The 25,000-nt window shown below is 35.1% G+C and overlaps 1 protein-coding gene across 14 annotated transcripts in view; it reads left to right on the top strand.

Annotated features, from left to right (window-relative positions):
• Window positions 1-25,000, top strand: part of LOC306865161 (receptor-type tyrosine-protein phosphatase mu-like) — a 235,032-nt gene that overhangs the window by 32,620 nt on the left and 177,412 nt on the right. For all 14 annotated transcript variants that reach the window (XM_079409588.1, XM_079409585.1, XM_079409584.1 and 11 more), the window contains exon 2: window positions 18,108-18,230. In XM_079409588.1, coding sequence (XP_079265714.1) covers window positions 18,108-18,230 — 123 coding nt within the window. The remainder of the gene's footprint in view (window positions 1-18,107; window positions 18,231-25,000) is intronic.

Raw genomic sequence — 25,000 nt, 5'->3', positions numbered from 1 at the left:
CATTACACTGGCAGTCTTTATCACTTACGTTACTGCGCTTCGTTTCCCTCTACAAGTCTACAAGAATTAATTAAGCAGCGTTAGACTATGAAACAGTTAATTATTCTGCGCTAACTTTTAATTTCATTAGCTTTGTGTGTATGCAGCACTTTTTCTCTGTGCTCTTTTGTTTTGGTGGTGGAGGATGACAAATGTTGTGGCCCCCGTTTGTCAAGCCTGGTATTTTCCGCCCGGCTGCACCAGGCTTTTCCTTTTCCTGCCGCTCTCCCCGGAGCCGTATCTTCAGGAAGCAGGGAAGAATGTGTAAAGGAGAAGGGAGGAGGGACCCATCCCAAATAATGACCAGAAATGACCTAATAACACCTCGAGCACCAGTCACTCACTCCTCTACTGTTACTTTACTCTCACCGGGAAACAAAAGGGGAAAAAAAGTTATTTTTTTATATTATTATTATTATTATTATTATTATTATTTTCATATTATTTATTTTTTATATAAGCATTACTTTGAAATTGTAGGGAAACTATTAGAGTTCTTTTTAAAAAATATTTGTATTATCATTATTATTATTATTAATTTTATTATCATTATTGTAATATTTTAATATAAGCTCCTGGAGAAGCATTTGAAATCATAGAACTGCTCAGTTTAATTATTAGTACAGAGAAGCTACTCTTCTGACAGTATTTAACTACACTGCAAACTACAAATTACTATTGAAAATATATAGTAATAATTTGTGTGAATATTTTATACTTTTTTATAATTTATGTATATATTTTTTATACTTCTTGATTTACTTTTATATATTTCTATGTCACATTTTCTACTTAAAAACATGCTTTTTATATTCATACTTTAAAAACAAAGTGTGATAATGTATGTTTTTACTTTATTTTATGTTTAATTTTAATATTAGTAATTTTATGTCTATGACATTTTTTTTATTAGTTTATCCATTTTTATATCAGTTACTTTTTATTATTTTAGTACATAAAGTTAGATTAAATTAAAATAAGAAATGTTGCCTTGGCAACTTAAAATGTTTAAGTTTTTTGATATTTTTCAAGAATGTGCTGGGTGGTTGCTAGGAGGTTGCTAAGGTATTATGGGTGGTTGCTAAGGTGTTAATCAAATAAAGTAGTAAAATAATGGAATAAATTGTAATAAGCCATATGTTTATTTTATTTCAAGTAACTTTTTTGAATGGTTTTATTTATCTGTAATAACCCTGGTTTAGGAAACATTTGCCTGGTCAGAAGTGGCTCTTTCTTTGCTGATGGAGCTCCGCTCGGTTGAGATGTAAAGCGGTGGTGTGTCGTGAGCTCTGGCAGCAGCGCTGTGTGGTTTGTGCTGGTGTTGCGGTGTGTTGTCAGTGTGGGTGTGTGACTGTGGCGTAGAGGATGTTTCTGTAAAGCAGTACAGTTTCCCGCCGGTCTCTGGGTGTGTCGCGCTCATCTCTTATCGTCTGGATAGCGAAGCGTCCAGCAGGGCTCTGGGAAACATCACTAGATTACAAGCTCCTGTAGATTCTCTCACTACAAGCTTCTTGCGGTTCATTCAGTGAGGTTTATGTTTCATGCGTTTCAGAATTTTTGTGAATTTCAACACTGGACCACAGATATGTTTTATCATCAAGATACCTTTTAAATTCCACTTCAGTTCCTGAATTTGAATTGAATTGAGGTAGCAAACAGAATTGCAAATCAAATTTAAATGCAAGGAAGAACAATTCAATTGAAATTGAAACTAGAAAATGTTTATCCAATGTTGTCCACTTTGAAACACTAATTAAATGGCTTTTATTTATATATATATATATATATATATATATATATATATATATATATATATATATATATATATACACTCACCTAAAGGATTATTAGGAACACCTGTTCAATTTCTCATTAATGCAATTATCTAATCAACCAATCACATGGCAGTTGCTTCAATGCATTTAGGGGTGTGGTCCTGGTCAAGACAATCTCCTGAACTCCAAACTGAATGTCAGAATGGGAAAGAAAGGTGATTTAAGCAATTTTGAGCGTGGCATGGTTGTTGGTGCCAGACGGGCCGGTCTGAGTATTTCACAATCTGCTCAGTTACTGGGATTTTCACGCACAACTATTTCTAGGGTTTACAAAGAATGGTGTGAAAAGGGAAAAACATCCAGTATGCGGCAGTCCTGTGGGCGAAAATGCCTTGTTGATGCTAGAGGTCAGAGGAGAATGGGCCGACTGATTCAAGCTGATAGAAGAGCAACTTTGACTGAAATAACCACTCGTTACAACCGAGGTATGCAGCAAAGCATTTGTGAAGCCACAACACGCACAACCTTGAGGCGGATGGGCTACAACAGCAGAAGACCCCACCGGGTACCACTCATCTCCACTACAAATAGGAAAAAGAGGCTACAATTTGCACGAGCTCACCAAAATTGGACGGTTGAAGACTGGAAAAATGTTGCCTGGTCTGATGAGTCTCGATTTCTGTTGAGACATTCAGATGGTAGAGTCAGAATTTGGCGTAAACAGAATGAGAACCATCCATCATGCCTTGTTACCACTGTGCAGGCTGCTGGTGGTGGTGTAATGGTGTGGGGGATGTTTTCTTGGCACACTTTAGGCCCCTTAGTGCCAATTGGGCATCGTTTAAATGCCACGGCCTACCTGAGCATTGTTTCAGACCATGTCCATCCCTTTATGACCACCATGTACCCATCCTCTGATGGCTACTTCCAGCAGGATAATGCACCATGTCACAAAGCTCGAATCATTTCAAATTGGTTTCTTGAACATGATAATGAGTTCACTGTACTAAAATGGCCCCTACAGTCACCAGATCTCAACCCAATAGAGCATCTTTGGGATGTGGTGGAACGGGAGCTTCGTGCCCTGGATGTGCATCCCACAAATCTCCATCAACTGCAAGATGCTATCCTATCAATATGGGCCAACATTTCTAAAGAATGCTTTCAGCACCTTGTTGAATCAATGCCACGTAGAATTAAGGCAGTCCTGAAGGCGAAAGGGGGTCAAACACAGTATTAGTATGGTCTTCCTAATAATCCTTTAGGTGAGTGTGTGTGTATATATATATATATAAACAACTCTACAATATTATATATATTCTAAATATTATAGTATAAAATATTATTATATTATAAACCTTGATGCGTGTACAGTTTTAGGCTAACCGAGACTTGTTATAGCTCTTGCATATTATTGCTCTTTTGTTGGTTTTGATTGCTTCTATTGTCATCAATCGTAAGTCGCTTTGAATAAAAGCATTTGCTAAATGATTAAATGTAATGTAAATGTAATATATACAAAATATTGTATAGTTTTTTTTTTTTTATATATTTTTTAACTTTTTATGTATACAATCAAATATTTTTCTATACTTTTTTAAAACTATTTTTATATTTTTAATGTTTTGTATATATATATTTTTAAATGCTTTTATATCCTTAATATTTATTAACCGTAATATTAATATTAATATTTATTAATAATAAAAAAATAATAAATTTTTATTTTATGCGTAATTGCATAGTTTATTTTTTAAATAGTTTACATATATTTTATACGTAAATATACATTCTCTCTCTCTCTCTCTATCTCTCTCTCTATACTCAACTCGTAAGCTGTTTTTTTATACATTTGAACTTCACATATCTCACTTCACATATAAGTGAATGCATATTCTGCTAAATTTCCTCTTTTGTGTGCCACGGAGTGAACACCAGCATGCAGGTTTGTAAGCTAATGACAGAAGGTTGGTTTGGACAGAGTTCATGAGGTCGTGGAATCACAGCCGCGTCTGTTCTCTGAAAGAATGAGGCTCTTTGTGTGCGACACTTGTATTTATTTTGCAGTTTTTACAGATAATATCTGTGCATCATCTGTAATAAATCTTACACATACAGCCACCCAGGAACAAAGCGGAGCTTCCAGCGCTTCAACACCGATCCGCCTGGCAACCCAACAAAGCCTGCATTGTCCTCCGCCGCTCCGAGTCACGCTGGACGCAGGTTTGCAGAAGAAATGCATCGCGTTTCCCTGCAATTTCCTTATTACTGTGCAATCATTTTATTGCGGACGGAGCATCGATCAGTTCCGGCTTTCTCCAGGGCGATCTTGTCCATATTTGAGCGGAGGAACAGAGAGCTTTTCATGACACAGCTACACTCCAGATTAGCATTGAATTTGCAATTCAGTCACATGAGGCTAGAGACGGAAGAACTGGAGCCAGAGCCGTAGTTCCCTTCGGTTTCATCTTCTACTGTAAGAGCTCTGCTTTGCATTAAACCCAGTCTTTTCATGAATGAACAGCAGAAGTCTTGGCTTTAGCCCAGAGCCTGACTGCAGCGTTTGAGGAGAATCAACACATGTTGTCTTGAAAGCAGTGTAATCGCTTCTCCAGACTGTGAACTCGTTAGTGATGCTAATGACCATTTGACACCAAACCGGCAGAATTGAGTTGTCTTGAGAAATGGTCAGGGTTGAAGTTCTCTGGTGTGTTGAGCGCAAGAATCAAACTCAATTCAGACGTTTCTTCTAAAATTCCTGAGGAGAATTAAAAACAGACCCAATGAAGGAGATATTGAGAGATATTCATACTGAGATTGCTTATGATATATTGGCAAATTTGAGCACAGTTGAGGTTTTTTCTGAAATCTAAAGCAGATGACTGACATTCTTGTTTTTCCATTTCATGGCATTATTGTCTAGCAGAAACAATTGAGATATTAATGGGATCTCATTTGTAAAGTAGTTTTTTTGTGTTGGTTTCAGGAGGAACATTCTGGAGTGTGTGTGTGTCTGTGTGTGTGTCTGTGTGTGTGTCTGAGTGTGTGTGTGTCTGAGTGTGTGTGTGTGTCTGTGTGTGTGTGTCTGTGTGTGTGTCTGAGTGTGTGTGTGTCTGAGTGTGTGTGTGTGTCTGTGTGTGTGTGTCTGTGTGTGTGTCTGAGTGTGTGTGTGTCTGTGTGCGTGTCTGAGTGTGTGTGTGTCTGAGTGTGTGTGTGTGTGTGTGTGTGTGTGTGTGTGTGTGTGTGTCTGAGTGTGTGTGTCTGTGTGTCTGAGTGTGTGTGTGTCTGAGTGAGTGAGTGTGTGTGTGTGTGTGTGTGTGTGTCTGAGTGTGTGTCTGAGTGTGTGTCTGTGAGTGTGTGTGTGTGTGAAGCTTTAATTACCGCTGTAAAGCAGCGCCTCACACAGGGATCTGTAGGATTGATGGTCTCGTGGAGTTTCTGAAGAGCGTCTCCCGCTGAGATGAATTCTCTCTGGATCTCGGAGCTGGATGAGTGATATTGTCCAGGTTTGGGCTGGAATTCTCACTATTCTCCTCCTCTCAAGCCTCGAATATTAGAGAAATGTGATGCTCGTCTCCAGCAGGTCGTGTGAGGACGGCAGCACTCTGTAAATATTACTACGGTAAACTAAACAGAGCTTGAAGCGCTGCGAGCGTCCGCAGGTTTAGTTTGTATAAACCTTCAGTCTGTTTCAGAGAGCTCAAGTATGAAGCCGGATCGCTGAACTGAAGGGTTAGACACATTATCTCTCCACAATCTCCCCATAAAAATGTTAAGTTAAACTTAAGTTTTTAATGGATTCATGGATCTTTTCATAAGCGTTAGTCAGCTAATGAAGTAACACATAAATCAGTTGTGTTGTATACAGTGTTAATTTTAACAGCAAATTTAGATTTTGGACTAAAATGCCATTTAGCTTTCGTCATATTTTAGTCATCTGAATTGTTTTAGTCTTAGTCTAGTTTTAGTCGACTAAATATCATGAGATGAAAATCATTAGTCAACGAAATTAACACTGTATAATAGTTGTATTGTAGTATTTTTCCAGTGCACTTAAAAAAATTATTAATTGAATTTACTCATTTATTTAAGGTAAGTGGTTGCAATCAATGTATTTTAGCTACATTTAAATAACCAAATTTAGTTGATTAACTTCCAACATTTTTTTATTTAAATGTTGCTAAAATAAATAGCTTGCCACCACTTACCTTAATTTTTTTTTCAGTGTGTGGTCATGTGTCTGGACATGAATCTGTGTTTTTGTATTTTAAATGTTTGTTTTATACTCAACATTTGTATGTTTTCTGAATTGAGCGTGTAATCTGTTCTTAATGAAGTTGACTTGTGAATGACTGAAGCTCTTGAATATGCTTTGGAAGAAACAGGGCGACTCTAAACTTCACCGATTCATAATTTACACACATAATGATATTTCAGAGAAAACAGCTTCTTTTCCATAAATCCCTACTATAATCCTCCAAATCGCCAAAACCTCGCGGCAGCTTAAACTCCTGATTGAAGCCTGAGATGATGAACAGAATTCTATTAAATATTGTTGGTAAAACAGATGGCCACTCATACGACATCACTTCCTCCCATCAGAGGATAAAGGGGTCAGGAGACGTCCTGAGGTCAGACGCAGAATAAACAGCTCACAGTGCATTTGAGTTCTGAGAGCGGCGTTTAATTTACTATTTAATTAAATGATTAATATATTGCTCTTCATTGAAACATTTACTGTGAATACAGAAGTAGCATAATTTATTTGTTTTTAAAGATTACAAATATTTTTTAAATATAAACATGAATATTATTTTCAAATATTAAATAAAACGTTGAAATTATTACCATTTAAATGTTTGTACAAATAAGAAACAATGTTAAAAGTAATAATAAAATAACACATATTTTTAAATATAAACATAAATATTAATTTAAAATATTAAATAAGATGTTGTAAATATTAACATTTAAATGTTTGTATAAATATGAAACATTAACATAGAATATTAATAATAAAATAACAGGTATTTTTTAAAATATAAACATTAAATATTATATTACTAGAAATAAAATTTAAAAATATTTAAAACATTCAAATGTTTTTTAAATATTAATATGCCATCACTCTGTTGAAACTTTTTACTGTGAATACAAAAATAGCATATTAAATTGATGTTAAAAATTAGAAATTTAACATCAAATAATATTTAATATTCAAAATTTAATATAATATTTAAATCTTAAATATTATGCTATTAGTTCAATGCATTAGAGTTCTGGCAGCGAGTTTTGTCTGAGTTTAATGCTTTAATTAATTCAGTCTGTTCTGTCGTTTGAGCAAACGAGGTTTCTACAGTGACACTAACAGCCCTCTGAGTTTCTTTTAGCATTGCCATTTGAGGAATGTTCAACTGTAATGCTGTATTTCTGTCTATATCTGTTTCTGTGTAATATCTGGAGTTTGGCTCTGATATGAGCATGTTTGAAAGCCCCGTAAGACCAAAACTATGCAGAACTGTGCTGAACTATAACGGGCCGCATTGGACTCGTACCAAAAACAACATCCATGCTAATATTGGGATCATTCTGCATTGAAATATTCTCTCAGTAGATGTTTGGAATATTTCCATTTTATTTAAGAGTTCATGTTTCTTGAGCAGCAAGCATGATTTCTGAAGATCATGTGACACTGAAGACTGGCGTAATGATGCTGAAAATACAGCTGCAGATCACAGAAATACATTACAGTTTAACACATATTCACATAGAAAACAGCTGTTTTACATTAGAATAATATTTCACATTTTTGTGGTGGTGGTGATGGCGCAGTGGATAAGACACGTGCCTTTGGTGTGAGAGACCCGGGTTCGAATCCACTGTGAGACACCAATGTGTCCCTGAGCAAGACACTTAACCCCTAGTTGCTCCAGAGGCGTGCGACCTCTGACATATATAGCAATTGTAAGTCGCTTTGGATAAAAGCGTCAGCTAAATGAATAAATGTAAATGTAAATTTTTACTGTATTTTTGATCAAATAAATGCAGGCTTGTTGAACAGAAGAAACTTCTTTCAGAAACATATAGAAATCATAATTATTCCAAGCTTTTGACAGGTAGTGTATATATGTTCTCCAGTGTTGGGTAAGTCACTAGGGTAAAAAAGAAATTAATTATTAGCTACTATGCTAATTATTACTAATTAAAAGTATTGCATTGCATATTACTGTTTACTTTCTAAATCCCATGTCAACCTTAAGTTGAACAATACAAGGAAAGACATGACACTGCTATTCTGCCAAATAAATAATATAAAATTGCATAAATTATTCTTGAACTGACCAAAGTATTTAAAGGGAGAAGGTTACATTAAAAACATAACATTTTGATGTTAACTCCATTATTGTTTCATATAGAACTGTTAATGCAATGACATCAGAACAGTAACTCTAATCCCTTACTTGATCAAGGGAAAAGTCATTAAATTATAGTAATATATTACTTATTAATTGCATTGCATGTTCACAAGATAAAATGCGCTGATTTCCATTTAAAGTTCACTGTATTAAAGAGTGAAGTGACATTCAGCCAAGTATGGTGACCCATACTCGGAATTCGTGCTCTGCATTTAACCCATCCAACGTGCACACACACACACACACACACACACAGCAGTGAACACACACACACAGCAGTGAACACACACACACCGTGAACACACACCCGGAGCAGTGGGCAGCATTTATGCTGCAGCGTCCGGGGAGCAGTTGGGGGTTTGGTGTCTTGCTCAAGGGCACCTCAGTCGTGGTATTGAGGGTGGAGAGAGCGCTGGACATTCACTCCCCCCACCTACAATCCCTGCCGGCCCGAGACTCAAACCCACAACCTTTGGATTACGAGTCCGACTCTCTAACCATTAGGCCACGACTTCCCACAGAAATCGATCTAGTTCACTGTATTAAACAGAACATGCTGCTTTTTAAACCTCATCCACAACAACAGCAGCCTCAAAAAAGCCCTAGATGTTTGTCTTGCATAATTAAATGCAATTAAAATGATTAAAAGTAATTAAAATGCTTGTGCTAAATAATTACAAAAACAATCAACTCTCTTGAAGCCCTGAGAAGTTTTTCCGTGTGAAAGTTTCCTTCAGAACACTAGAAAGCTCATTAGTGTTGTTGTTTACCTTCTCGATTCCGAGATCAAACAGGAAATGCTCTGGTTTCTGGAGCGTCTGCTATTCCTCCGAGTCCTCGCTGCTGGCAGCTCTGGACAGATTGGGTGTAATTCAGGGAGTCTGTGCGATTTTCCCCCCCGGATCTGGCTTTGGTTTGCTCCGCCGGTTCGCTGACTCCAGTGGGTTTGCTTTGATGGAAGGTCTCACTGCCTCAGGTAGGAGGGGGAGATTGAGGTCTTTCTTCAGCGGGAAGGTCAGGAAAAGCAGCGTCTCTTTCTCTCGCGGCCGCCCGCAGCTAATCGAATGAGAACAGGCCAGGAATAAATCATCTCTGGAGCGTCCTGATATCGAGCTACTGCCGCCAAGTGAATCAGTCCAGACTAAAATAAACATCCATCATGCCGCGTGGTGGTACTGTATGTGTTGATTAGTTTGGGCCTGTTTGTTGCGGCGCACAATAAAAGAGGCCTGAGAGCTCCAGAACGCAGCAGATGTGTGTTTCCAGGACGCTTTCTTCAGTTCGCTGCCAACTCACACTTTATCCAAACTTTTCACTGTGAAATAGAAAGTTATTTAAAAATTATAAACATTATACTATTAGAAATATAAAACATAATTAAATATTAACATTTAAATTGTAATATTTTAACGTGTAGTTATTTAGTAATGCTAAATAAATAGCATTATTTATTTGTAATTAAAATTACAAATATTTTTAAATATTGACATTAATATTATTTAAAAATATTAAATACATTTATTAGAAATATTAAAATGTAAATGTTATTTTAAATGAATCTATTATGGCCCTTTATTGAAACCATCACTGCGAATACAAAAGTAGCATATTTATGTTATGAAACCTAAATAATGCAATAAACATTAATTTAACAACATTAGATGTAACATGCAACCCTGATGTACAAAATTTATAAGAAAAAACTAAGAAGAAATGCAGTTATTTAAACAAAAAAACATAAAATGGGAATGTCAATTTACGGTTATTTACTGTAAATGATAAGTTCCTTTACTACAGTATACGGTATACTACCGTAAAATTACATGTGATGTCCAATACAGTTTTTGACCGTATATAGTAGGGAAACTTGCCGTTACCCAATTAACAGGTTGTGTTTTTACAGTTTTTTTTTACCGTTAAATTCATTGTAAATGTTTTTTACAGTGTAATTCATAACTCATTTGAGTATGTCGGCTGTTTATTATCCTCCCTAGTGATTTTGTGTATTAGCTAGTCTGTGGTTGAAGCTCAGTGGTTCCTCCTCCGCTCCTCACCTCTCTGATGTAGGAGTTCGTCTCGCTCCTAACATCTCGTCCGTCTCAGAGACTTCAGCAAACACCCACCGGCCGACGGTAGCAAAGCTATTCTCAAACAATGAGGGTGGAGTGTAGGCTTTAGATTTCAGTCATTCATGAACCCCAAGCCCTGAGGAGATGAAGCACAAAGATCTCAGCAGAGCTTTTGTCAAAACAAACCCCCACAAGATTCCCTCAAAGCTTCGCACATAGTTTATCTCACAGCAATAGTGCTGTGTTACAGGAGAGAGTCATAATAATTCAGCTTCAAATGTGCCTCATCCAATCAAAATCTGATTTATATTGTGAAGCAGTTTTTACATTGATGGCAAATAATCAAATCAGATGAAGGTCCTCTCACAAAGAACAAAATTAGCCATTATTTATATATATATATACTGTATATATTACTGTAGTACATTTAGTAGTATAGTATATTATGTTATTATATGGCGTAATTTAATTATATACATTTTCTTGTACATAAAATTTAATTAATTTGCATTATTTAATTATATACATATGTGTTTGTATATACATTTATATATTTTTAAAATGTATATTTCATAGTATAGTAACCCATATCATGCTACTTTATAGTATATTTAATTTAATTATATACATTTACATGCATAATTATACATAAAAGGAGGGTGCTAGGGCTTGAGTGTTGCTATGTTGTTCTTGGTGGTTGCAAGGAGGTTGCTAGGGGGTCTGGTTGGCCACTGTGTGTTGCTAAGGTGTTCTGCGTGGTTGCTAGGGGGTTGCTATGTGTTCAAGGTGGTCTGAGTGGTTGTTAGTGGGACTGGGTGGTTGCTGAGAGGATGCTAGGAGGTTGCTAGGATCTGGCTGGTTGCTATGTGGTTGTTAGGACAATGCTAGGGTGGTCTGGTTGGTCGCTAGGAGTTTACTATGGTTTTCCCGGACGGTTGCTAAGGTGTTGCTAAGGTGTTCAGTGCAGAAGATCTGAAGGCAGTAATCAGTCTAGTGAACATAATTGAGTCAGATGGTTGATTTGCAGAATGAACAGACTCGAGCGATATGAGCGTAGCGTGATCCATTGAGTGTGCTGGATAACTGATGCGCTGTGGGTCGATGCTAATGTTGTCCGGCGGTGCTCTCCAGATAGTTAGCAGTAATTGCTAATAGATAATCTCCAGCACTTGTAATTGAGGTTTTAAAGAATCACATTGGAAGAATTGATTTGTTCATTTGTGTGTATAGAGTGAACATGATGAACTATTAACACACATCAGAGATTCCCAAACTCCTTTGAGCTATATATAAATATAATGTTCATGGTTCTCTGATGTTGGTTAATGGTCACATGACCATTATTATATTATTTAGGATTAGTCTTATTTAAAAAATATTGATGTGTTTTTTATTAAAATTTTTATGATTTAATTTATTTTTATTTGAATTAGTTTTATTTTAAAATAATGTATTTTGATTTTTACATTTTTGATTTAATTCACATTTAGTATGTTTTATGTGGATTAGTTTTTTAAATTTATGTGTTTTGATTTTACAATTTTGTTTGCTTTTTGGAAAACAAATATTTATTTTATATTGTGATTTTACTTCATTTGTAGTAAGAGTTTTATTTTGATTAGTTCTATTTAAAAATGATGTATTTTGATGTTTACATTTTTATTTAATTCATTAGTAAGCATTTTATTTTTAAATCTTTTATTGAAAATAATAATAAATTTTTATTCACCATTTTTATTTAATTTTTAGTAAGTGAGTTTTATTTTTAAATGATGTATTTAGATTTTACACTTATGATTTAATTAATTTTATTCAAATATAATTTATTTATAATAAAATAAATTATATAAATATTTATATACCTTTTATTATTATATTTATATTTATATGATTGAATTATTTGTTAGGTTTCCATTGGTTCACAGACAGTTGGCAGTTTGGGAAACCCTGTTTTAAATGAGACTAGATTGTTATTTGAGCATGTTGTGGTCTGTAGCTGGATATTGAGATGCTATTGAGAGCAAATATTTCTTGAAACAAACATTACTTACAAACTGAACAAGATTAATTTCAGCAATTATTTATGTGAGATGAATAATGTATTTGAGAGACTCTCAGGATCGCTCGGACCAACCGCACGAGAAGGTCAAGCCGGTTTAGCTCCTGATCCGGTTCTGTGTTGAACCTGTGATCACACGCTCAGATCTCTGGGCTTTTCTCCCAGATTATGAAAATCTGATCCACGGCTGCTGCTTTCATCTTCTGGCTGTCAATTAAGAGCCATTAGTGTTGGGCACAGCAGGCTTGGTTTCAAAGACGCTCCACTCATTAAAACACAGCGTCAGGTTTCAGATTTTGGAGGTTTAGCAGCAGCGTTTCTCCTGATTCGGCTGGAGTTATTACTGCATGTATCGAGCAGGAGCATCAATACCAGCACAGATCTGACTCTCTCCAGGGCACCGCTGGCTTTTTCTCATTTTTGGGTCTATTTCTTGTCTGAATCGCTCCCTGTGGTTCACGATGTGCTAAAGATATGTTGTAAAATCAGCCAGTCGAGGAGTCTGTGCATTAATGTCTGTAGTGGTTACATTTACATATTAATGCTAAAAATAAATAAACAAAACTAGTGAACATTAGCCTAACCATAACTGAATAGCAGGGCTATTATAGTCAACTAAAACCATACAAAAATCATTATTTGAATAAAATAAATGTTAGCTTAAAAGAAATAAAATATACAAAACTTTATATAAAAAAATTGAACTTATTGTATTTAATACATTTCCATTTATTTTCTAATTTTTGCTTAACTAAAACTGAAATAAAACTTTTAGATAAAGCTAATTTAGAAATATAGATTGACTATAGTATAATATACTCTAGTATCTCAATGATACTAAAATAACACTTGCTGACTAGTCCTAGTAATGATTGACTTATGACTTCACTATATAAAAGTTTAATATATTTACATATAATTTCTTTCAGAAACGAGTATGTTATCTGTTAAAATCAATCATACTGTTATATATATATTTTTGAACATAACTAAAAAAAAAATACTAAAACTTAAAACTGACACTTAAAATTAAAAAGAGAACAGAAAAGCTGTTAGTTCAGTGCCACTGACATACTGTTTTGTAGTTTTCTGATTTTATTTTAATTTATCAAACATTTGAACAGATTTCTTGTCATTGTTGCGTTTTTATTTCGTATTATATTATTTGTTGTAATTTTTAGATTTTTAATATAATTTTTGTTAATTTATTTTGTATTTTTTTTGCCAGTTTTGTTGGTTTTTTTGTCATTTTTATTTTATATTATTAGATTATTTCTTAATTTTAATTAAATTTTAAATTTTAAGTTTTTTATTATAATTTTAGTTCAGATTTGAGCAGTTTTGTTGTGTTTCTGTCATTTTAATTTTATATTTATTATTTTTTTATATTTTGTTTTTATATTTTTTCTTTTAATTATAATTGTATTAATTTAGTTTTGTGATTTGTCATTTTTAGTAGTTGTTTTAATTTTTTAATATATTTATAGTTTTTAACTTCAAGTTAAAGTAAACAGAAATGTTGCCTTGACAGCTAGCTGAAATAAAATGCGTTTTGATTATAAAAATATTTTAGTCAGTGTTATTTCAGTCATTTTCAAAATATTTTTTATGGGTTTAATTTTAGTTTTCTTTGTGTTTATGCAGAGCTTTTTATTTATGTTTTTGAATTTCAACAGGTTTGATTTAATGACTCTAAAAACATGTTTTAACCATAAAAATGTTGTTTTTCAGTCATTATTTTATTATGAAAGTTCTCAACTTTAATTTGAAGCACTTTGACGACCTCAATTAACCTTGGCTTGTCATAAAAAGTCCACATTTTTAGTTTGTTTTAAAATATCAATATTACTTTAAAACCAAAACATTTTTATGAAGAATTTCATCTTTTTAATGAGACTCTAATTTAATTATGTGTGGCTGCACCTGCAAAACATTTTTGACTTTACGACCCTCACAAACATCAAGATTTAATTTTAATTAAGAAACTAAAAGCTTGTTGATTCTAGAAGAGCTGTATTCAAGCCATTGTATGTATGATTTGCATAATGCATGTATTTTTGAATAAATTAATAGACATAACTGAGAGTCTCGTCATTTTCTCCACACAGCGTCGCAGCTCTTTGGTCTGGTGTTTTATCATCAGTGCCACGTTAAAAACACATCACTGATGTGATGCTGGAATAGTCATGCATCGGTAAAAATGCAGCAGATGTCAGGACTCAAAAGACATGAGAGCCCTGCTCAAATATTGAAAACATTAATTTTGTACCAGTCCGTGTTGCTTTGTTTTGCTGCTGTTTTTTCTTCGGAGAGAATAAAGAGTCTGGAGACGAGCGCATCGATCGCGGGACGAGAGAACAGACTTGAATGTGAACCTGAATGAAGCGTTTGCTCGGGCATCAATTAAAGCAGCATCGCAGGCTTTTTCTCTGTTTGCGCTGGAAAGGTGAGCTGAGATCTGTGCTGTACTGATGTGCTATCAGGCCCTGTGGCAACACTTTTCTGTGTCAGAGTTAATAAGACGTCTGGAGTCTGTCGAGATATGCAGAGGCATTCTGGGGCTGTTTGCACAGATGAGCTAATCGAATGCCTTTCGGACAGCAGAAGAGTTTCGTGAAGCCAAAACCTCAGTATAAACTAAAATACTCTGACCAATTATGACTCACGGAAACATTTATCTCTTAAATCAAAAAAACAAAAAATGATAATTGAACACAAAAATGTCCTTATTACTTTACCTTATGTTATATAATATAATTATATAATTTCAAATATATAATTTATATTACATTATACATTTTGCTAAATTGCTAATAAATTACTATTTTGTACCTTGTGTGTTTTTGTAATGTCTGTAGTTTGTTTTAGTTTTCAGTTTATTTTCATTTAGTACTAAATCTTGCCTATGCATATTAAAAAAATAATAATACACATATAAATTTTTTTTTTTTTTGGGGGGGGGGGGGATTATAGAAATTAATACTTTTATATTAACATTTATAATGTTACAAAAGATTCTGTTCTTCTGAACTGAAATCAAATTTTTTGATATAATAAATAAATACACATTATTTTGATGACAATTAAACACATTTTACCTTAAAATATCATTAAAATGCCCTTCTTATTACTTTAATGCATATGGCATTTAAAAATTAAGCAAATATTTAAAAATATATTATTTATATTACATTATAAATTTTACTAAATCACTGTTAAATGACTAATTTACTATTATTATTATTTATAATTTTTTTTTACTAAATCATATGAATTCTTTCTCAATTCTCATTTTTCTCAATATCAATTCTTACATCTTTGTCATTACTGCAATTTTACCACATTACAGGAGAAGTACTTTAATACAGTAACTTTTTCTAAATTTAATTTAAGTACATTCATGTTGTGTTTTTTATTTTATTTTACAGTTTCAACAATATTACAATAATAAGAATTTGGGTCTAAAATATGTTTAAATGTCATGAAAATAGTCATAGTGCAAAAAAAAAAAAAAAGACTAACAAAATCCTATAATTTAATTTAGTTTAGTTTTATTTTGACATTGGGATGAAATGTGATGTGAACGTGTTCTTGACCGGTTTCATTATTTTCATGATTGGTGTAATTTGGGCAGTTTGTGCTCTTGTGGAGCTCTAGTGGAGGCACAGGTGAGATTACAGGGGTTTTTGGTCCCGAGAAACACCTGAGAACCTGGAAACTTAGCAGCAGCTGCGTGAATAAAGAGATGTATGTGTATTAGTTATTAATTATGCTGACGAGTTGAGGCTGTGTTTGATCAGTGTGGGAATCAAACCCATGACTGCGGTGTTGCTGCTAACGAGCTTTAATGCAGAAGCAGAGTCAGAGATGTCGTGATGTGTGATCTGAACTCATCCTGACAGAGACACGCTCTCAGATCAAGGGAATCCCAGCACCAAACAACCACGGCTCACTTGATGCCAGAAACCGTGAGCTGTTTGTACACGAAATGTAGTTGATCATGTAAAATCTGGAGTCTGCTTTTCACATCAGGGAGCAGAAAATGTTGCCTGCTGTCAAAATAAAAGAGAGAGTCGCTCACACCTCAGTCGTTACGCTCAAACCCAAAATAAATTCACGAAACTCAGTTGCGCTTGTTCTGAGCCAGATCCTCTGCTCCTGGGTGTCTTCGTCGCAAAAAAAGAGATTCATGCTGAGAAATTTCATGAAAACATCACAACGCTGAGAAATGTGTTTGTGCCTTCAGGATGTTGGTTTTGGCGGAGCGTCACGCGGAGACGGGCGAGTTTGAGCTGCTCTCCTGGGCGTTAAAGTAAACAGCGCTTGTGATTGTAGCAGCAGATGAGAATGAGCGAGAGTTTGTGTGGCGGGACGAGTGTCTGTGACGGTGATGATGTTCTCTGTGCAGTGAGGCTTTGGCTGCCAGTGATTTGCAGCTGCAGAGCAGCACTTTCATTCATTGACATGTTGAGCAGAATTAATTCTTCACACTGCCCTCTCTGTCTGTCTACCTGTCCATCCATTGTTCTGTCTGTCCATCCATCATCCATCCATCCATCATCCATCCATCCATCCATCCATCCATCCATCCATCCATCCATCATCCATCCATCCATCATTGTTCTGTCCATCCATCATCCATCCATCCATCCATCCATCATTGTTCTGTCCATTCATCATCCATCCATCATTGTTCTGTCCATCCATTCATCATTCTGTCCATTCATCATCCATCCATCCATCCATCCATCATTCTGTCCATTCATCCATCCATCCATCCATCCATCCATCATCCATCCATCCATCCATCCATCATTGTTCTGTCCATCCATCATCCATCCATCCATCCATCCATCCATCCATCCATCATCCATCCATCCATCCATCCATCATTGTTCTGTCCATCCATCATCCATCCATCCATCCATCCATCATTGTTCTGTCCATTCATCATCCATCCATCATTGTTCTGTCCATCCATTCATCATTCTGTCCATTCATCATCCATCCATCCATCCATCCATCATCCATCCATCCATCCATCCATCCATCATTGTTCTGTCCATTCATCATCCATCCATCATTGTTCTGTCCATCCATTCATCATTCTGTCCATTCATCATCCATCCATCCATCCATCCATCATTCTGTCCATTCATCCATCCATCTATTCATCCATCATTCTGTCCATTCATCCATCCATCCATCCATCCATTCATCCATCCATTGTTCTATCCATCCATCATTCATTCATCCATCCATTGTTCTATCCATCCATCATTCTGTCCATTCATCCATATATTTTTCTGTCCTTTCATCATTCGTCCGTCTGTCCATCCGTCTGTCCATTCATCATCTATCCATCTATCATTCTGTCCTTTCATCATCCATCCATCCATCCATCCATCCATTCATCCATCCATTGTTCTGTCCATTCATCCGTTCGTCCATTCATCATCTATCCATCCATCATTATGTGCATTCAACATCCATCCCTCCACACAATCTTATCCTATATGCATCCTTTACCAATCGCAACATTTGTTTTATTTGTAATATTATTATTTTTTTCACAATATTTACTCTAAACTCACCAAAATAATAGACTTACTCACACTATTTACTCCGTAAGAACTGTATTGGCACTTGGTATTTCAGATTACCTGCTGGTTAACCGGTCTGGCCGTTATCTGTTGGTGTGTGACTAGTTTGCAAGCATCACTGATGTCTCCTCTCTTCCTCACTGCAGAAGACTGTCTCCTGGAGAAATCCTACACAGACTGCGGCTACAGTCAAGGCAAAGATGATGACTTCGACTGGGAGCAGATCAACACCAAGCAGAAACCCTCCTCAGACCCCTGGGTGCCATCAGGTCAGTCCGCTCTTTACTGTTTTATATAGGGGTGCTCCGATTGATCAGCTACCGATCACTATCGGCCGATAATCGCTTTGGGAAGTTTGATCGGCGGTCTCTATAAAGGCTGATCTCATAAACCGATCTCAAATCCAAACATTGTTACTGTAAATTAAGGCTGGACGATTAATCAAAAAGAAATCGAAACTGAAATTCAGAACCTCTAACCGACGTAATTCTGCCATGTCGTTTATTTATAGCGTTAAAAGATTTTAAACTTTTACATGCAGCGCCGCTCATCAATGTCGTTCCAAAACAGTGGACCAATCAGAAGACCCCGGAGGCAAGCGTTGCGAGCATTTGTTTGCAGTAGCAGGTTGACATAACACAACGGAGAAGGCATTCTGTGCTGCGCTTTTTTTAAACCATTCCTGTGTCTCGCGGTTTTAGACAAATTTTAAAAATCCCCAAGTCACCTAAAGCCCTATTCGCACGGGATTAGTATTAGCTGGTGATCTCCAGTCATTTGTAATAATTGCAGAGGTTGTCTGTGATCTTAATCCCGTGCGAATCGGCCATGTCTGTAATTTGTAAAGTAAAAATTCCCCCGCAAATGACCTACCATATTTCGCCGAATACCGAGGTCCTGTGATAATATTAGTCCCGTGCGAATCGGCATCTCTGTGATTTGGCCAGCATCGTATATCATTTTTCAAGGTTTTTGTTTCCTGTGCGCCTTTTTATCCATCTTTCGCAAAGAATGGAGCTGCGATGGAGTGTTTGATAGTATTTTGGGTGCTGTCATATCGCTACACCATACAATTTGCAGAAAGAGAAAGTTGAAAAGGTTTAATGTGTTACAAATAGATCAAGCATAAAGCTTGAGATATTATTTTAACCTGGTGAAATGTAAATTACACGGAGCCCAAAACTATATTAGTTTCTTTTTTTCTTTTTTTTTAATCCATCTAATTGGACCATAGAACGGGACTCTCAAAGCCTTGACATCCGGGTATCCAGGAGATAAGTCAGTAATTTCGAGTAAAATCACAGGCTTTGCTTATCCCGTGTGAAAGCACCACATGAAATTCAGATGTGGGGGGGTAATTTCAAAATCACACATGGTCCCAGATAATACTAATCCCGTGCGAATAGGGCTTAAGAGGGAATTCATTTTCAAAAATGAAATTCAGGTCCTGCATAAATGTCTAAAAATCTTGATTGGATTATCACTATAAATAATTCCACATGATAAAAAGAAGGTTTTTAAAAAATTCGGTATCGGCGATCATATCGGCAGATACTGGTTTCTGTGATCGACGATCGTGATCGACCTCAAAAATCCTGATCGGAGCACCCCTAGTTTTCTATGCATCCTCTGAGAGCACGGCTGATCCTGGATCAGGGACTCTAGAGCTGGGTGTCATGATGAATGACCTGATTCATGCTGATCTGTTTCGGTGATGGATTTTAATGTAGTTTGAGGCTTCCGTTTCTGCAGCGTTGTGTCTTTTTGATTCATTATTTGAGCATATGATCAGGGTCACTGTCAGCGACAGACTTCTGCTACGGCACTTTAACAGATTTTAATGGTAAGGTGAAAATGCCACTGATCTGTTTTGCAGAGATGGAGAATCGAGTGAGAGAGGCAGACTTAAGTACTTGAGAAAAAAACGGACTTGCGAACAGGAGGCATTTATTGTAGTATCATGTTATTTTAGTATCATTAATGTATCATTGTGCAGTATTTGTTAATATTTTGAACTAGATTTTATTTGTATATTTTCTTTTTTCACTTTAATTTTAGTGACAGTTTTGTCATTTTTATTAGTTTTTGTTGTTTTTTATTTATTTATTTATTTAGTTGTATTTATTTCTATATATATATATATATATATATATATATATATATATATATATATATATATATATATATATATAAAAAAATAGTATTTTATTTTAAGTAATGCCATCTTTTTCATGGTTTTAGTTATTTTTTTGTTTTAATAACCTGACAAGAGGCTTACAAGTAGAAATATTTTCCCTGTTTATTGTGATATTGTTTATTGCAGACTCTGTTGTTTCCATTTCAGAGCAGCACATTGGGCCAAATTTGCTAATTTCAGGTTATTTATGATCCTTTTTAAGATGTTTTAAAACATTGTTTTTCAATATGAGTAAATTTCACCGTAAATTATATGAGAAAAAAAGAAAAGAGAATTCCGAGGTTATTTACCAAAAGAAAATGGCATGCCAAAAGTTGTTTAGGCTCATGAAACATGTCTGATGTCTTGTGTTAGTTTCTCAACACATGGATACAGATTTATATATATTACTCAGTAAAGCTTAACATCCTCTAGTTTGGACTCCAGATTTGTGAAAAGGAAGTTTACAAGTGGAAATATTTTCCCTGTTTATTGTGACATTGTTTATTGTAGAGTCTCTGTTGTTCTGTTTCAGAGCAGCGCAATGGGAATAATTAGCTTATTTTGAACTTTTTACACCTCTGTTTTAAAACAATACTTTTCTAAGTAAATGTCACCATTAGTAGGTTAGAAGACAAAACAAAAGAGAAATCCATGTTTAGAGGCCGTTTACCGTTGTGTAGACTCATGAGCATTTCTGTTGTCTTGTGTTAGTTTCTCAACACATTGTCACAGATTTATATTTACTAAAGCCAAACAGTTTAACATCCAAAGAGGATTGTAGATTCAGACGCAAGCTGGATGACTTCAAGAACTATCAGTTCTGTAAGTAATAATCGTTATTAAAACGTGTGGTGTGTTTGTGCCGTCGCTGGCGCTCATGAGGTTGTTTGTCACACCCTAATAAACACTTCCATTAGAAGCAGCAGCCGTGGCGTTTGCTCTTAAATCTGACGCCTAACCACGCAGATCCTCCGCGCCGTCGACAGCAGGGACAGGATTAATTGTGAGGACGTGGCTAATTTCACTTTGCTGCGCCGGAGCATAAGAACGGAGGAGAGAAACAGGCTTGCTCTCGCAGCGCTGCTGATTTACGTGGATGCAGCGGCCGGACTCGCACATAGAAACGGAATGGTCCTGCATCACTGTAAAAAGCACTGACTGATTTTCCAGTTTACTAAACCTTTTGAGTACTCCAAAATACTAATGAAACCACACAAAAACCCATGCCAGACCAACACACTTTACCCCAATGTTGTCCCAACTAGTCAAACACAGTCATCTGAACGAAGAAATGCATATTGTTGAAATGTTAAGGTTTTCATGAATCAATGATGCGGTTACTGTTATAGGATTATTGTTTTGTTGAATTAATTTAAAGTTTTTTGTTGTTGTTTTGTCATTATTGTTAGTTATTTCTTGAGTTCTGATGTGAAGAGCTCATCTTTGATTGTCACTGTTCTTGAGGTTTGTGTGTCGAGTATTGATTCCTACAGTTGGCTATGTTCAATTATTTAAAACTATCCTGGATTTCTTGGCTTTGTAGGATGATTGTAACTTTACTAATATAGCATAGCTCACTTATTGAGTGCACTATTAGACAATATGTATGGCTATCAAAACTAAAGATCAACCGATAATCGGCACCGATATCTGATTGCTGATATCTGATATCTCCACTTTCATTATATGATGCAAGAGCAATTAATTAATAATTAACTTGTTGACCTAGATGCTGCATTAGTAGAGGCAAAACAGCTGTATGTTTTCATCTCTCGGTCGACCTCTAATCTAAACAGTTAATGTACTGTGTTACCAAATGGAAATTTTCTGAAAAGGAAATCTGTAAAAATGTCTGAAACGTTGTATTGCGAGCACTTCTCGTGTTAATTTGCCTCTTTATGATCAATCACTTGTCGTATTCCTCATTTGTAAGTCACTTTGGATAAAAGCATCTGCTAAATGAATAAATGTAAATGTAGTTGGCTTGACATTAATTGGCTGAATGAGGCATTTTGCATTTAGCCAATGAACAAATTTAAATTGACAAAATGACTAAGTGTTTTAAGACCATAGTCGAGAGAACTTCTGAAGCAGTTTGCATGTAAATGCGACGTCGTTGAGTTAAGTTTGATTGGTCGAGCTGCATGGGTTCTTCTGCTGTGATCTCTGAAACCTCAGATCTGGGTGTTTTCTTCATTCCTGCGGCCCGCTGACGCTCATATGAGCTCTCAATACGAGAAGCTCATATGAGCGTGACAGCTGGTCTGCAATAGTTCACCCTCCGCACTCGATGACAGCTCTTATCTATTTAATTCTATTTCACTTCCAGCGAGGTCAAGGCTGCCGGGATATATTGGTGTTTTTCATTTGGCTGGTGTCAGGCTGAACGCCCTGCTTCACACGCTTTCTCTGAGAATAGATGGAGCAGGTACGAGTCTGTCTCTGCTTTCTCATTAGCGTGCTGATAATGGCATTACCCTCCCGGCCACATTACAGATCCAGGTGCCGCTTGGAGAAGTAGAGCGAGAACACGAGGACAGAGAGCGAGTCACAGACCGCCCTGCTTTCTGTGTCACTTAGAAAGGTCAAACTCGTGACATCTGTAAGGAAGAGCTCCCAAAATAAAAAGGAAAAAGACAGAAAATAAATTTTTCATGAAAGAATAAATTTTGTTAGTTTGTTGTTAGTGCAGTTAATGTATTTATAATAAATTTCTTTCATTATAAATACATTGTGTAAACAAATAACTTTTTTTGTCATTTAAGTATTATTATTATTTTAAGTCATTTATTTATTTTTTGTTTAATAGTTAAACAAAACTATTTATTTATTTACAAATTAAAAAGAAATACATATTGTAAGAATTTTATAAACAAATATTTTTATGTATGTATTTATTTTAATTTATTTTAATTGTAAATAAAACTCGAGCACTGCCTGTAATTTTTTTTATTAATTAATAAAATTTAAACATTTACAAACAAACAATATATTTCATTTATTTACCAATTATTTATTTATTATAAAGTAATAATGATAGTAGTATTTCTGTACAGCTTGTAATGTTTTGTTTACTTTGCTTAATATAATAAAATTATTTTTTATTTATTTATTCATTCATTCATAAAATAATAAATAAAATTAGATATTTACTTATGATGGTTGTATTTGTTGTATTGTCTGTAGTTTGATTTATAAAATTTTATAAAAGTTAAAAAAACGTTTTTAAGTGATTTAAGTGTAAATGACTCTTATAGTGATTATAGTCTTATAGTCTTATAGTGACACTAGAGAATGAGAATTAAATATCTGTACATTTGTGTAATGTGTTAGCAATAACAATGCTTTATTCTCTTTATTTCTCATGTTTCTCTTGTGATATGTGATGTGTAATATGAGCCGGAGCCTGTGGTTGTTCTGCATTAGTGTCGCTGGTGTTGAGGAGGTGTTTCTCTCTCTCTGTGGGATGTAGTTGATGTAGTGAGTATCATGTGTCTCCATCAGAGAAAGTGTTCTGTTAACAGGTGTAACACACAGCTGTCTGCAGTAATACACTCGCTGCTTCTGCTCGGGACGAGGCTTTATCCTCCGTCCTGCTGAAAGATGCTAATAGCTCCATAAATCTGCAGTCTGTGCGGTTCATATGTGTGATATCACTCGCTCAAGGTAATTCATGCCTTCATGACTTTACTGACCTCACACATCTGATGCAGCTCCATGCTTTAAGACTGACAGTAAATCTACTATAAAACGTCCCAGAGACTGAAGCAGGTTTGTGTCCCAAAGTCTGTGACAGCTTGTGATTCTTTGGTTAATTTCATTAATTAATACAATTTAAGTTAATGTAAATAAAAAAAATACTTATAATAATTTTATAATGCATTTGATGTCTTATTTATTTATATAATAAATTAATTCAATTGGATCATTTTAATTTTAACTGTAGTATTTTTGTACAGCTTGTAATTTATTATAATTAAATATTTTTTTATTAATTTATAAACAACTTTATTTTTTTTTGTTGTACTGCCTGTAGTTTGTTGATTAATAAAATCAATAAATATTAATAAAAATATTTTTTTAACAATTTAATTTATTAGAAATAAATACAAAATGAATGGTTTCTAATATTTATTTATTTATAATTAAATTAGATAATTTTAATTATGACTGTAGTATTTTTGTACAGCTTGTAATTTATTATAATTTAATTTATATTCTTAGATAATGAATTCAATTAGATATTTACTTTACAAATATCTGATGCAGTTTGACTTTTTAAAATCTTTAACAGCAGTAATAAATCTTCTGTAAACATCACAGAGACAGCAGCAGAAGGTTTGGTTATTAATGCTTGGTTCCTGAAGAGTGAAAAGCTTTCTTAACACTGATCTGATGTACAGTATCTGGTGTTTTGCTGTTATGAAACATGATTTTCCCGCAGCGATTCAGCTCTTATAGTTTGATCGTTAGATCATGATGTGTTAGATCTGTAGTTTATGTCGTTCAGATGGTTTAAAGGATCTCAGAGCTGTGTGTTTGTTGGAGTTTGAGGTTTTATTGGCAGGAATCTCAGTCCTAAAGTGTGCTGATGTGATGTGATTGAGCAAACCTCAACGCTGGACTCAACTCTGATTGGTTCTTCACTCACACTCCCAGATTTATTATAAAAACCCCATCATATTGGACGGAGTTTGCGTTTCCCAAACACGTGTCCGAGGCAGTTTGTTGTGATTTCTTCTGGATCGTTCTGCTCTGAGAAGAACGGCCTCTTTCACGTCAGTAACCACACAAGCAAACCTCGCTGACCATTTTCCACCTCGCTGTGCTTTATTTGCGCTCATATTTCTGCTGTCCGAT

The sequence above is a fragment of the Barbus barbus genome, assembly GCF_936440315.1.
Source record: "Barbus barbus genome assembly, chromosome: 46".
NCBI classification, from domain to species: domain Eukaryota; kingdom Metazoa; phylum Chordata; class Actinopteri; order Cypriniformes; family Cyprinidae; genus Barbus; species Barbus barbus.
Note: the sequence above shows the minus strand (reverse complement) of the source record. Positions and strands in the feature narration are given on the sequence as shown.